The 14,313-nt window shown below is 48.9% G+C and overlaps 1 protein-coding gene across 3 annotated transcripts in view; it reads right to left on the minus strand.

The window, feature by feature from the left end:
* igf2bp2a (insulin-like growth factor 2 mRNA binding protein 2a) overlaps window positions 1–14,313 on the minus strand; it is a 321,903-nt gene that overhangs the window by 208,266 nt on the left and 99,324 nt on the right. For all 3 annotated transcript variants that reach the window (XM_072483899.1, XM_072483891.1, XM_072483884.1), the window contains exon 3: window positions 11,541–11,589. In XM_072483899.1, the coding sequence (XP_072340000.1) occupies window positions 11,541–11,589 (49 nt within the window). The remainder of the gene's footprint in view (window positions 1–11,540; window positions 11,590–14,313) is intronic.

Genomic DNA, 14,313 nt, shown 5'->3' on the forward strand with positions numbered 1-14,313 from the left:
TACGAGGCCACCGATCTACCAGCAATCCTGCCGGTCCACGCGCCCACCGCAATGCCAACGATCCCGCCTCTCCAAGCGCAGGCGGCTCCTAATCCGCCTCTGCGGCGATCAACAAGAATTTGTCGCCCACCACAAAGACTGAGCTTTTGTACATTTTTGTAATTTCACCAGTTGGACCTCTGTAACTATCATTTTGTTTGCCATGTATCTGCACTATCGCAACCTTCCTATGTATATACATTCGTTTTGACATCTTTCTGTATATAGTCAGGCACATATATATATATATATATATATTTATAAGCTTCAACACCTTCGTATTTTTTTTTAAAAAGGGGAGAGGTCATAATATCCACGCATGTATATAATGAAGTGCAGACAGGCAGTGATTGACACACAGGATGACCAGTAAGCACACAACACAGTGCAGCCAATCACCAGACAGGACACCACCACTATAAAGCCAGAGGGCACTAGGTTTCCCGCTCTCTCGGGACCCAGCCACTGAGACAGTCAGAGTCCATGAGCTAGCACAGTGCAAACACCATGCGGTAGCTAGTAAGTCTGGTCAGGCTACTACAAGGTCTCCAGTCAGTTCAGTATAGTGTCGACCCACACTTAAATATGTATGTTAGTTCTATCGTACAATAAAACCGTGTTGGATCTTCTACAGTGTTAGACGTCTGTTTCTCGCATCGCTGCATCAAGTGCAGTCCACACCGAACCGACCTGCCTAACACATCAGTTGCTACTGGAGATGTAAGCACCATTTTGCAGTTTCTAGTACACTGATGCACGAGGGAGGTGAACTGAGGGAGGTGAACTGGGGCGGCACAGTGGCACAGTGGTTAGAACTGCTGCCTCACAGCACCAGGGGCCCAGGTGCGATTCCAACCTCGGGTGACTGCCTGTGTGGAGTTTGCACATTCCCCCCATTTGTACGTTCTTCCTGTGTCTCCTCGGGGCGCAAAAGAAGGCACACAGAAAAAAATGGAGGCAGGGGTTACAATCTAAAGATGGTGAACTCAATGTTGAGTCCAGAGGCTGTGAAGTGCCAAGTAGAAAGATTTGATGCTAGTCCTCCAACTTAAACTGGAACATTGTAACAGGTCATGGTCAGAGAAGTCAGGGTGGGAGCAAGGTGGAGAATTAAAATGACCAGCAGCAGCAACTTGGGGTCATGCTTGAAGACTGAAGGGAGCTGTTCCACAAAGCAATCACCTAGTCTGTGTTTAGTCTCCCCAGTGAAAGAGGAGGTCACATTGTCAGCAGCGAATACAGTATACTATATTAAAAGAACCATAGAAAAATTATGGTGCAGAAAGAGGCCATTCAGCCCCTTGACTGCTGCAACCAAAAAAAAGGGAATTAAATTGTGGAGCGGCACATTGGCACTGTCTGTGCGGAGTCTGCTCGTTCTCCTCTTGGCTGCGTGGGTTTCCTCCGGGTGCCTCCCACAGTCCAAAGATGTGCAGGTTAGGTGGATTGGCCATGATATATTGCCCCTTAGTGTCCAAAAAGGTTAGGTGGGGTTACTGGGATAGGGTGGAAGTGTAGGCTTCAGTGGGGTGCTCTTTACAAGGACCGGTGCAGTCTCGATGGGCCGAATGGCCTCCTTCTGGGCTGTAAATTCTATGATTCTAAATAAACTGTAATTTCCAGCAACTGGGGCTGGTTTCTCCAGGCCGCCAGCTGCGTTTATTTACGCAGCTACCCCTCACCAGCAGAGGGTTTACTCCGTTCCTGCAGCCGGCCAAGGGGATATCCCATTGTGATCATCCGCACGACACCGGGAAACCTGCGGGAGTGGGTGTGCTGCCGGCGGACAGGAGGAACCCGCCGACGGAGAATTCCGCTGACGGTCCGTAGCCTTGCAGGATACAACACTTCAGATCTAGGTACCTTTAAAATGAGTTGAGCATTTCAGCCTCAACTACCAATTCCAGCAGTAAACTTCAAACATTCACCACCATTTGGATGAAAAGGTTTTCCTCGTGTCCGCTCTAATCCTTTTACCAATCAGCTCATGCTGATTGCCCTGTGGTAACTGACCCCATCAGCTAGGGGAAAGTCGCCTTTTCTGTCTATCTCTTTCCCTCCTAATTTTGTACACCTCAATTAGGTCACGTCTCAGCCTTCTCTGTTCTAAGGAAAACAACCCCAGCCTATCTAACCTTTCCTCAGAGCTGCAATTTTCTAATCCTGGCAACATTCTTGTAAATCTCCTCTGCACTCTCTCCACAACAATTATGTCCTTCCTTTAATGTGGTAACCAGAACTGTACACAAAATTCTCGCTGCGGCTGAACCAGATTATACAGTTCCATCATTATAACCCTGCTTCTGTATTTAATACCTCGCTCAATAAAGGGAAGCATTCCACATATTTTCTTGAGCACCTTGTCCACCTTTCCTGTCACCTTCAAGAACCTGTGGACATGCATTCCAAGGTCTCTCACTTCCTCAATCCCTCACAATATAATCTCGTTTATGAAGTATTCCCTTTCTTTATTTGCTCTCCCCAAATACATTACCTTGCACTTTTCCGGATTGAATTACATTTGCTACTTCTCCGCCAATTCGACCAAAGCATTGATATCATCCTGGAGTTGACGGTCATCACTTTGGCTAATTTCTGCGTCACCTGCAAATTTTCCAATCATGCCTCCCACGTTGAAGTCTAAACAGCAAAGGCCCCAACACTGAGCCCTGTGGAACATCATTGGAAACTGTTCCAATTGCAACAACAGGAAAGATTTGAACAAGTGTTTGGAGCCTTGGACAGTGAGAAGTGAGAAGGGAGGAGGAGGTGGTGGGACAGATGTTGATTTCCTCGGAAGAAAGGGCATTAGGAAGGACTGAAGAGTGAACCAGAGTGTTGAGGAGGGAACAATCTCCTTGGAATGCTGAAAGTAGAAGAAGTGGCAGCCAAAAATTGCAAAGGGTGATCAGTTGAATGCGAAGGCTAGTGAGGGGTGGAAGGTGAGGACGAGTAGAATTCCATCATGGTTCTGGGAGGGAGGGAAAGAGAAGTGCGGGAAATGAGATGGATAGGGTGAAGGACCTCGTCAGCCATGGGTGGAGGATGGGTGGGGGTTCTCGACTGAGCAAGATAGGTCAGAAATGTTGGTGTGGAAGGTAGCATCATTAGAACAGATGCCAGAGATGGAGAAACTGGCAGAATGGAACAGAATTGTTACATGGTGTATGGAAGTGTTGTCAAGGTAGCTGTGGGAGTTGCCCCTTATCCTCATCTGTACTAAGGAAAACAACCCTAGTCTATTCAATCTCTCCTCATGGATGCAAATTTCAAGCCCTGTGGGAGCCCTTGGGTTTGTAATGAATACCTATTGCTAACTTATTCTACCATCCCCCAACCTCTCCCCCCGAGTAGGACCGGAATAATGAATTTTCACACATCCCACAAAAAATCAGGCATAGCTCGGCTCCACGTGGGTACCCGTAACAGGAGGAAGTCAGTGGATTTGAAGAAGTTGTTCAATGTGTCATGAACCACACTGATGTTATCTGCGAGGGTTTCCCAATTTGGAACACCGGTTCGTGGGGCTGTATAGTTGTATTTTGTTTCAATGCGAGAAGACAAGTGAAACCCCATTGAGAATATAGCCCAATCACCGGGTAACAATTATTAAAGGCTACTTATTAAAGTAAAGAAAAGACAAATACACATAAACAGGACTACTCTACTCTCACGCAATTAAGCTGTATGAATTACTAAACACCCACAAAGTTTCTATAGAACGTAATTCTTGTTACAAAATATGCCTACGATACCTGAACCAAGACATCACCTTTTACCCAAACAACATCCAAACTGAATAAGCAGCTATAGTTTCCATGCAGTACAGGGTTGATACTCAAATGTGGGAACTGTCTTTTTCTTGGTCCAGTGAAGATAAAGGTTTTCTGCACTGCCTTGGCTTGGCTTTAAGACTTAGAAGCTTGTTTACTGTAAACTTGGCCTTCAGGCTTGGTGGCTGGAAACTTGCCTGCCCACTTTCTGAGACAGCAAGATGGTAGCTGCCTCTCCTGGTTTCTCAGGGTCTGGGCAGTTATACCTTTGTTGTTCTTTGATTATGCCGACTGTGCATTTGGCTGTCTGCGCCCATTACCTTCCTTGACTACACATTATACAAATGTATATCTGGACTTCCGGTTGCGGCTATGCCTGGGTAGGTCGCACGTTCAGCAGCTCCCGCCGTGAACGGACTTTTGGGCCCTTTTAAGGAGCCCTAGCGGCACTTGGACAGCAATTCCCGGTGTGGGAAGGCAGCAGTGAGGTTCCCCCAGCACTGTATGGAGTGGGCCAGGAGCGGTACAGTCAAAAAAGTGGCACCGGAAAAGAGAGGAGAGCGGGTGCGGAAAAGCAAGATGGCAGCAGGTGGAGACCAGGCAGTGTGGGCTCAGTGGTCTCGGGTGCTGCAGGAGTTTCTGAAAAGCTGCTTTGCGGAGTTGAAGGCGGAGATGTTGGCCCCTATGAAGGCGTCGATCGAGAGGCTGGTCGAGGCCCAGAGGCCGCAGGGGACGGCGATTAAGGAGGTGCAGCAGAAACCCTCTGATAACGCGGATGAGATCCTGGGCCTGGCGGTGAAAGTGGAGGCGCACGAGGCGCTGCACAAAAAATGGCAGGAGAAGTTCGAGGACCTAGAAAACAGATCGAGGAGGACGAATCTGCGGATTCTGGGTCTCCCTGAAGGCGTGGAGGGGTCGTATGTCGGGGCGTACGTGGCTACGATGCTGGGCACGCTGATGGGCGCGGGAGCCTTCCCGGGGCCCCTGGAGCTGGATGGGGCACACAGAGTCCTGGCAAGGAGGCCGAGGGCGAATGAGCCGCCGAGGGCTGTGGTTGTGAGGTTTCACCGTTTCACCGTTCACCGTTCACGGCGGAGCTGCCGAACGTGCGACCTACCCAGGCATAGCCGCAACCGGAAGTCCAGATATACATTTGTTAATGTGTAGTCAAGGAAGGTAATGGGCGCAGACAGCCAAATGCACAGTCGGCATAATGTGTCCTGAGGTGGGCGAAGAAGGAGCGGAGTAGCAGGTGGGAGAACGCTGAAATCCACATCTACCAGGACTGGAGTGCAGAGCTGGCCAAGAAGAGGGCAGGATTCAACCGGGCCAAGGCGGTTCTCCATCGAAAGGGGGTGAAGTTTGGGCTGTTGCAGCCAGCGCGGCTGTGGGTCACGCATCAGGACCGACACCACTACTTTGATACGCCGGACGAGGCGTGGACCTTCATCCAAAATGAAAAGCTGGACTCGAATTAGTGGTTTGCGGCAGCTTATGGGGATGCTGGGGAGTGGGGAGGGGCGATTTGATTTGATGTGTGTGTTTTGTGGGTATGTGTATTGATTTGGGAGGGGCTGTTCCCCGCGTTTGAAGGGGAGAGTGGGGCCGTAGGCCCTGGGCCTTTGGGGATCGTGGAGAGGCTGCAGGAAAAAGGAGCTGCGCCACAGGGGCAGGGCCGGCCCTGGCAGGGAACGCGGGCTTTTTCTTTTTGATTTGCTGACTGCGGGGAAAGCTGAGGCCCAGTGGAGGAAGGTGCAGGGGACAGCGTACGAGTATGGGGAGAAGGCGAGTCGGATGCTGGCGCATCAGCTACGTAGGAAGGAGGTGGCTAGGGAAATTGGAGGAATCAGGGACAGAGGGGGAAACACGGTGCAGAGTCCAGCCAAAATAAATGAGGTCTTTAGGGATTTCTACAGGAATCTGTACAAGTCAGAACCCCCGGAGGGGGGAGAGGGGATGTGTCGGTTCCTGGACCAATTGAGGTTCCCGAGGGTGGAGGAGGGACAGGTCGAAGGTTTGGGGGCCCCGATCGGGTTGGAGGAGCTGGTTAAGGGGTTGGGAAGCATGCAGGCGGGCAAGACCTCGGGGTCGGATGGGTTCCCGGTCGAGTTCTATAGGAAGTTTGTGGAACTGTTGGGTCCGCTGCTGGTGAGAACTTTCAACAAGGCGAAGGAAGAAGGGATTCTTCCCCCGACGATGTCTCGGGCACTGATCTCGCTTATTCTCAAGCGGGACAAGGACCCTCTGCAGTGTGGCTTGCATAGGCCGATTTCGCTCCTCAATGTGGATGCTAAGTTGCTGGCGAAGGTCCTGGCCACTAGGATTGAGGATTGTGTCCCAGGAGTGATACACGAGGACCAGACAGGGTTTGTGAAGGGCAGGCAGTTGAATGCAAATGTGCAGAGGCTCCTGAATGTGATCATGATTGGGGGGGGGGGGGGGGGCAATGGAAGTGGAGCTGGCCTTTGATTGGGTGGAGTGGGAGTACCTGTGGGAAGTGCTAGGCAGGTTTGGGTTCGGGGAGGGGTTCATAGGGTGGGTCAAATTGTTGTACCAGGCCCCAGTGTCGACAAATCGGCTGAGGTCAGAGTACTTCAGAATGTACCGTGGGACAAGACAGGGGTGCCCCCTGTCCCCCCTGCTGTTTGCCCTGGCAATTGAGCCGCTGGCCAAGGCACTAAGGGAGTCTAGGAACTGGAGGGGGTTGGTCCGGGGAGGGGAGGAGCCTCGGGTCTCATTATATGCGGATGACCTGCTTTTGTATATTGCAGATCCAGTGGAGGGGATGGCAGAGGTCATGCAGACCCTTAGGGAGTTTGGAGACTTCTTGGGATACAAGCTCAATGTTGGGAAGAGCGAGCTCTTTGTGGTGCATGCGAGGGGTCAGGAGAGGAGGCTGGAGGAGCTGCCGCTCAAGAGGGTGGAGAGGAGTTTCCGGTATTTGGGTACCCAGGTGGCCAAGAGTTGGGGGGTCCTGCATAAGCTCAACTTGGCGCGGTTGGTGAACCAGATGGAGGAGGACTTTAAGAGATGGGACGTGTTGCCACTCTCCCTGGCGGGCAGGGTGCAGTCCGTTAAGATGATGGTGCTCCCTAGGTTCTTGTTCGTGTTCCAGTGCCTGCCTATTCTCATCCCTAAGGTCTTTTTCAAGCGAGTGAGCAAGAGCATTATGGGGTCTGTATGGGCAAGTAAGACCCAGAGGGTTAAGAGACAGTTCTTGGAGCGCAGTCGGGGAGGGGGGCTGACGCTGCCGAATTTGTGTAGCTATTACTGGGCAGCTCATGTGGCAATGAATCGGAAATGGGTAATGGGGGAGGAAGAGGGGGCGGCGTGGAAAAGACTAGAGGCGGCGTCATGTGTAGATACTAGCCTGGGGGCACTGGTGAGGGCACTGGTGACGGCACTGTTGCCGCTACCGCCGACGCGGTACACCACGAGCCCGGTGGTGGCGGCGACATTGAGGATCTGGGGGCAGTGGAGACGGCACAGGGGGAGGTGGGGGCCTCAATCTGGTCCCTGATACGGAACAACCATAGGTTTGCACCGGGCAGGATGGATGGCAGATTCCTAAGTTGGCATCGGGCGGGAATTAAAAGGATGGGGGACTTATTCATTGATGGGACTTTTGCCAGTCTGAGGGCGCTGGAGGAGAAATTTGGGTTACCCCCGGGAAATGCCTTCAGGTATATGCAGGTTAAGGCGTTTGTGAGGAGGCAGGTAGGGGAATTCCCGCTGCTGCCTGCCCGGAGGGTACAGGACAGGGTGATTTCAGGCGTGTGGGTCGGAGAGGGTAAGGTCTCGGCGATACTCCAGGAGCTGCAGGAGGCAGAGGAAGCCTCGGTGGAGGAGCTGAAGGGCATGTGGGAGGAGGGGCTGGATGAGGGCCTGTGGGCTGACGCCCTGGGCAGGGTCAATTCCTTCTTGTCTTGCGCCAGGCTCAGCCTGATCCAGTTTAAAGTAGCGCATATGACAGGGGCGAGGATGTGTAAGTTTTTTGGGGTAGAGGACAGGTGCGTGAGGTGTTCGGGGAGCCGACCAAACGACACCCATATGTTCTGGGCGTGTCCGGCACTTACGGGGTTTTGGAGGGGCTTCGCAAAGACTATGTCCAAGGTCTTGGATACTGGGGTAAAACCGAACTGGGGGATAGCGATATTTGGGGTGTCAGACGAGCCGGGAGTGCAGGAGCCGAAAGAGGCCGGAGTTCTGGCCTTTGCCTCTTTGGTAGCCCGGAGAAGGATCTTATTAAGGTGGAGGGACGCGATGCCCCCAAGCGTAGAGGCTTGGGTCAATGACATGGCGGGGTTTCTCAGGTTGGAAAGGTGAAGTTTGCCTTGAGAGGGTCTGTGCAGGGGTTCTCCAGGTGGTGGCAACCATTCCTTCACTTTCTCGCGGAGCGTTAGGAGGTCAGCAGCAGCAAAGGGGGGGGGGGGGGGGGGGGGGTCTTGTTTTGGTTTATGTAAGGGGCGTTTGCCTCACTTTGTTCTTAATTTGTTAAATCGTTTAAGAGTTAGAGGATTAAGTTGCTTTGTTTGTTGGTGTATTCCCCTTATTATTTTGTATATTTTCTTTCCTTTTTGGAGTGTTTTGTAAAAATTATTGAAAAACTTTGAATAAACATTTTTTTTTTTTTTTTAAAACAAATGTATATCTCAGGGACCTTCCCAATCATCTATAATCTATTTCTCCTACATACACTATTCATACTTATGATCTAAACTGCCATTCGAAGCTCATTACCAGGAAACACATACCAATTGAAGTCCCTCTGCATACAGTCGACTGCTGTCTCCAGGCAGGTTCATGGCAAATGTGAGAACAAGTGTAGCAAAGTGGAGGATGGAGGTGGTGGATGGGACTGTTCAGGTCTCCATTAAAAGAAGTGGAGACACTTCAGGCAGTCCTGGTGGGGGGTGGAGGTGTGGAGGGATTTGACGTACATAGTAAAGAGGACATGTTTAGGGCCAGGAAACTGTTTAAGTAACATAGGGCTTTGAATCTGGGTAGGAAGAGACTGTACAAAGGAAGGGGACAAATGGAGTTGAGATGGAAGAAATATATTTAGTGAGTCGGGCAGGAAAAGGCTGAAACAACTGGTAAGGCAAGAGCTGTCTTGTTTTCGGATTTTGGGAATGAGGTAGAAGCAGGCTATACAGTGTTGGGAGTATGAGGTTGGAGAACCACTGAATTCCTACAGTGAGGGACGCCATTCGGCCCATCGAGTCTGCACCTGACCCTTTGAAAGAGCACCTAGGTCCACTCCCCTGCCCTATCCCGTAACCCCATCGAACCGACACATCTTTGGAGTGTGGGAGGAAACCGGAACACCAGGAGGAAACCCACGCAGACATGGGAAGAACATACAAATTCCACACAATCACCCAAGTCTAGAATTGAACCCAGGTCCCTGGCACTGTGATGCAGCAGTGCTAAACACTGTGCCACCATGCCGCCGTATGTGGAGGCAAGATCTCTAGAGGAGATGAGGTCAGTGGCAATCCGGGACCACTAGTCCCACGTTCGGCGGTGTGGTCACAGTTCAGGGGGAGGTCGGAGAAAGTGCAGGAGAGTTGGTATTCTGCCTCTGCTACACCAGACAACAACAATGGCACATTGGTCATGCCTGGAACAGAGAACCATGCTGCCACAAAAAATATTACAGAGAACAACACTGGCTTCCTCAAGCAACACTTTGATCGCCTGAACCGCTCTGGGGAAACTGTGCAGTGCTCAACCAAGCAAGTGTCAAATTTGTGGCATTATGCTGCACAGTGAGGGGTCAACCCTTACCACCACCTAACAACTGGAAAATTGAGGAACAGATGAATGAGGAAGAGGAGGAACGACACACAGAGATCCTGACCCAAGACGACAATATGTGGTGACCCCCCCCCCCCCCCCCCCCCACCCCCCACCCCCCACCACACACAACCAACCTAGGGAAGTCAGTCGACACTGTGAGCAAAATACCTTCAGGACACTCCGGGTGTGAATTCAATGAAAAGATAGTACTTTTTCTGGAAGGCAGAAGTCTCTTACTGAACAGTACATAGTTTGTGACCCATTTCACGTGAATCTTTCCTGCACTCTCTCCAATGTTTTCTCTTCTTTCCTACACTGCAGTGCCCAGAACTGGCAATAATACTCCAGCTGAGGCCGAACAAGTGTTCTCTACAAGTTCAACAAAGCCTCCTTGCTTTTTGACTCTATGCCCCTGTTAATAAAGCAGTGTGCATTAAAGCCGTAAATGTGTGTGCTTCATTTGGAGAATTCGGGTCGGCCAGCAGAATTTAACACAATCAACCTTTGCTTCCAGTAAAAACAGGAAATATTCAGCATCTGTGGAGAGAGAAACAGAGTTAACACTTGGGGAATCGAATCTTACTATTCAGAAGACGTCATACTTGACTGGAACGGTTAACTCTGTTTCTCTCACAGATGCTGTCAGAGGTGCTAAGTATTTCCAGCACTTCCTGTTTTCATCTCAGAATCTCAACACGTGCAGTATTTTACTTTAACTTTCCTTTTTGCGATCACTATACGAATGCTGTCATGAAAACACGCAACAGGTTCACAAATGTTCTTCTCTGAAGGTAAACTGCAGTCCATGCCAGGTCTGTGATTCCAACCCTACACCAACGTTCGTGACTTTTGTCTTGTGAGAGTACCTTTAAGAAATGGGTGTTTATAAATAGGTGTGTATATAAATATCTGTAGTGAGAGTACCTTTAAGAAATGTGTTTATTACTGCAGTGATGTCAGAGAGTGGGTGGAGCTGGGCTGTCAGCTTTTTACTTTTGTTTTAGGCTGTTTGCTGCAGGATGTGTATTAGTTTTGGTTTTGGTGTTGGAGCTGAAGCCAGACAAAGCAGCTGTACTGCTGTTCTCTCTGCCATGAGAAGACAATCTCTTGATCATTTGGTGAATTCAGAATTCTAAATGTTTTCAGTAGTGACTTTAACCTGATGTGCTTCTGTTAAAGGTTATGTTTTTTGTAAGTCGTATGGATGTTAAAGGGAAAGCTTAAAGGATTACTTAGTCTTTGGGGGTTGTATTTGAATTGATGGTTGCTAAGATGTTCACTGTATGTTTTAAAAAGGTTAACTCGAGTTCATAGAATAAACATTGTTTTGCTTTAAAAAATACTTTTCCATTTCTGCTGTACCACACCTGTAGAGTGGGCCGTGTGCTCCCCATACCACAATCTATCAAAAGTTGTGGGTCAGGTGAACTCCATGATACACTTTGGGGTTCTCTAAACCCTGGCCCATAACACTTTGAGCCACCTACTGAGCTAACATAGCAAGCTGCATCAAATTCCTACAATGGATAGTAACTAGCGCTCATTTCCCACTTTGTGATACCTTCAATAGGATTCCATTCACTTTTTAAAAAAAACACGTCAACACAGCAAAAGGAAGGCTAAGCAGCAGGCAAATAAATCTTCCGTTTGATCACAGGTGAAATCACTAATCTGTCCTCACTCATTTCTCGGTTATCTCAAATAGTAACAACTGCCCAGTCATTTTCCAGACTGGCACTCAATCCAAGCTGTGCATCATCTCCCCCCACTCCCCAAACCAACCATCACTCCTGTAACTATACGTAGCGGTGGTCGTGTGGAGTCAAGAATGGTGTCTCTGGGGTGCAACGGAGTCACCCCAAACTCCGGCCATATAAAAAGACAAGCAAATAGCTGGGTAGTTCCCAACTCCTCCAGGTTACTCACCTCCCACTGAAGATGAGGCGGGATGTTGCGGATTTGAATCTTCCGACTCCTGCAAAAAAGAACACAAAACCCATCAATGTAACACATGTCCTGGGTCATTCACTGTGCTAGAGAGTGAGTTCAAAGGGGAAAGGGGAATTGGAAAAAATCTAAATAAAACGTGTTATGCCACCTGGACAACTGCAATCAATTCCAGTCCCACGGGCTCTGGAGTCACAACACAAGGAAATTAAAAATTCTCTAAGTCTTTGTCCCTTGACTGCCAATAATTAGTCACCAGGTTTGTAAGTTGAAACACAATTACTGTTTATTTATAACAGGAATAATGATGAAATAATAATAATCTTTATTGTCACAAGTAGGCATACATTAACGCTGCAATGAAGTGACTGTGAAAATGCAGTGAATACAACATGATAACAAGCTAATATCTACTACCCCCCTTTAACTGTCCCACTCTACCCACACATACAAGACAGACAAACACAGAGGGGGGCGGGGAAAGAAGGGGTGAAAATAATAAGGATGAAAGTCGAAAGTCAAGAATCGTTCCTTCCAATGGTGGTTCTGGAGTACGCGTTTCTCGTAATATGCTTGCTGATTAAAGTCCTTAGTTTGCAGCCTGTGATGATCTTCTCTGTAGTTTAGAAATGTATTACTCCCAGCTTTCCTGGAGAAGGCCTTTTGCTTCACATCAAACTCTGCCTTGAGTTTGTGGTTTATTTCCAGGCCTCTGCTTTTTCTGGAGAGAGTTGGTCGATTCTGGACTCTGCTGGCACAGCCTGTAATGGTTCTCCTGTGCACAGGTTCATCCAGACACCCTGCCAGTTCAGAAACACAGCCTTTCTGGAGAAAAACAGATGGGGGAAGAGGACAACTGTCCTTCCTCAGGCCTGTCCAGGAGTCAAACCAAAACCAAACAAAACCCCTGGAGCTCTGAATCACTCCAGTGGGATCAGATCAAATCACCACCTGTTACCGGGCAGAACACAACCTTTTGTGTCAATTCATTGGCCACCAGACAAAATCAATCAAACTGAGGGCAGTACGGTAGCATTGTGGATAGCACAATTGCTTCACAGCTTCAGGATCCCAGGTTCGATTCCCGGCTTGGGTCACTGTCTGTGCGGAGTCTGCATGTTCTCCCTGTGTCTGCGTGGGTTTCCTCCCACAGTCCAAAGATGTGCAGGTTAGGTGGATTGGCCATGCTAAATTTCCCTTAGTGTCCAAAATTGCCCTTAGTGTTGGGTGGGGTTACTGGGTTATGGGGATAGGGTGGAGGTGTGGGCTTGGGTAGGGTGCTCTTTCCAAGAGCTGGTGCAGACTCTATGGGCCAAATGGCCTCCTTCTGCACTGTAAATTCTATGAAACTTCTATAAGTCGTCACAGATGCCAGCCAATCTCAGTCATCGTCTGCAATCACCAATTTAAATCAGCACAGCCTTCTGAATCCTTCTGTTTGATTTAAAGGTACAGGTTGTTTAGCCTTAAAGTCACAGGTCCATTAAACATCCATGGTTCAAAAATATAATGGTAAAATAAAAGGGAAAATAAGGGAATAAACAGGGAAAAGCAAGAATAAACAGGAAGGACCTTTACAAACTATAGACTGGCACTGATTGGCATGAGTGCCAATGAAATAGCAGTGCCCCCTTTTTGTTTAAAACTGCTTGCTCCTGAAATACTGGCAGGACAGTACTGAAAATGCATGATTTACTGTCTATCCCGAGATGCCCTGGCGTCACTCAGTAACATCCACACGTAATAGTGACACATATAGGAAATAACAGGAAGGGTGGCAGGTTCATGTCCTGGAATGTAGTGAATCAGCTGGGTTTTGACAACTGTTCAGCAATGTTATAAACTACTTATACTCACACAGCATTTGTAAAACTTTCCAAAGATGCTTCACAGGAGCACTAAAAAAGTATTCGAAAAACATGCCAGGCCAAATAGTTAACAAAGTCACAGACAATCTGGTTCAATCGCTGACTGTTGCCAGGAAGAGAGATGGAGTCAGTAGTTAGGGAACAGAGTTTGGTGTGGGCACCAAAGATGATGGTTTCAGTCGTCCCAACATTTAATTGGAGGAAAGCTCTTCTCACCCAGTACTGGATGACGGATATGCAATCTGATTATTTAGTAACAATGGAAGAGTCGAGAAAGGTGGCAGTGCCAGTCCATACCTGGAAACTGACATTGCGTTTACAGATGGTGTTGTTGAGGGGCAGCGCGTTGATAAACAAAAGAAGAGGGACCAAGGATAGAACTCAGAAGGGTGGGGAAGCCAGAGGAGGATTAGGAGAAGCCTGGCTACGATTGGTCAAGAATGGAACTAGGTGAGAGCCGTCCCAGTCAGCTGGCCAATGGTGTCGGAGGATGACAGTGCGGGACAACCACGTCACAGGTTGCAGAAAGATTGAGAGGTGATGAGGAGAGAATTTGTATCTTGGTCACTTGGGATGTCATTTATGACTTCGCTAAAGGCCATTCCTGCACTGTTCAAGGGTGCAACTCTGACTGGAGAGAATCATATCATGAAATTCCGGGCTAGATGGGAATGGTTTTCAGACAAGACAACACATTCCAGGAGTTGGAAAAGGGGAAGTTGGCAATGAGGCAGTAGTTTGCAACAACAGCATGGCGATTGTTGAAGATGGGGAACCATTAACAATATCAGCCAGCATGGGGACCAGGAAGGGAAGTTCGGTGGTTGACAGTTAGCGGGATTAGGATAGAGGGAACAGATGATCATTTTCATGGACAACATGGG

This window comes from Scyliorhinus torazame, chromosome 2, assembly GCF_047496885.1.
Source record: "Scyliorhinus torazame isolate Kashiwa2021f chromosome 2, sScyTor2.1, whole genome shotgun sequence".
Lineage (NCBI taxonomy): Eukaryota > Metazoa > Chordata > Chondrichthyes > Carcharhiniformes > Scyliorhinidae > Scyliorhinus > Scyliorhinus torazame.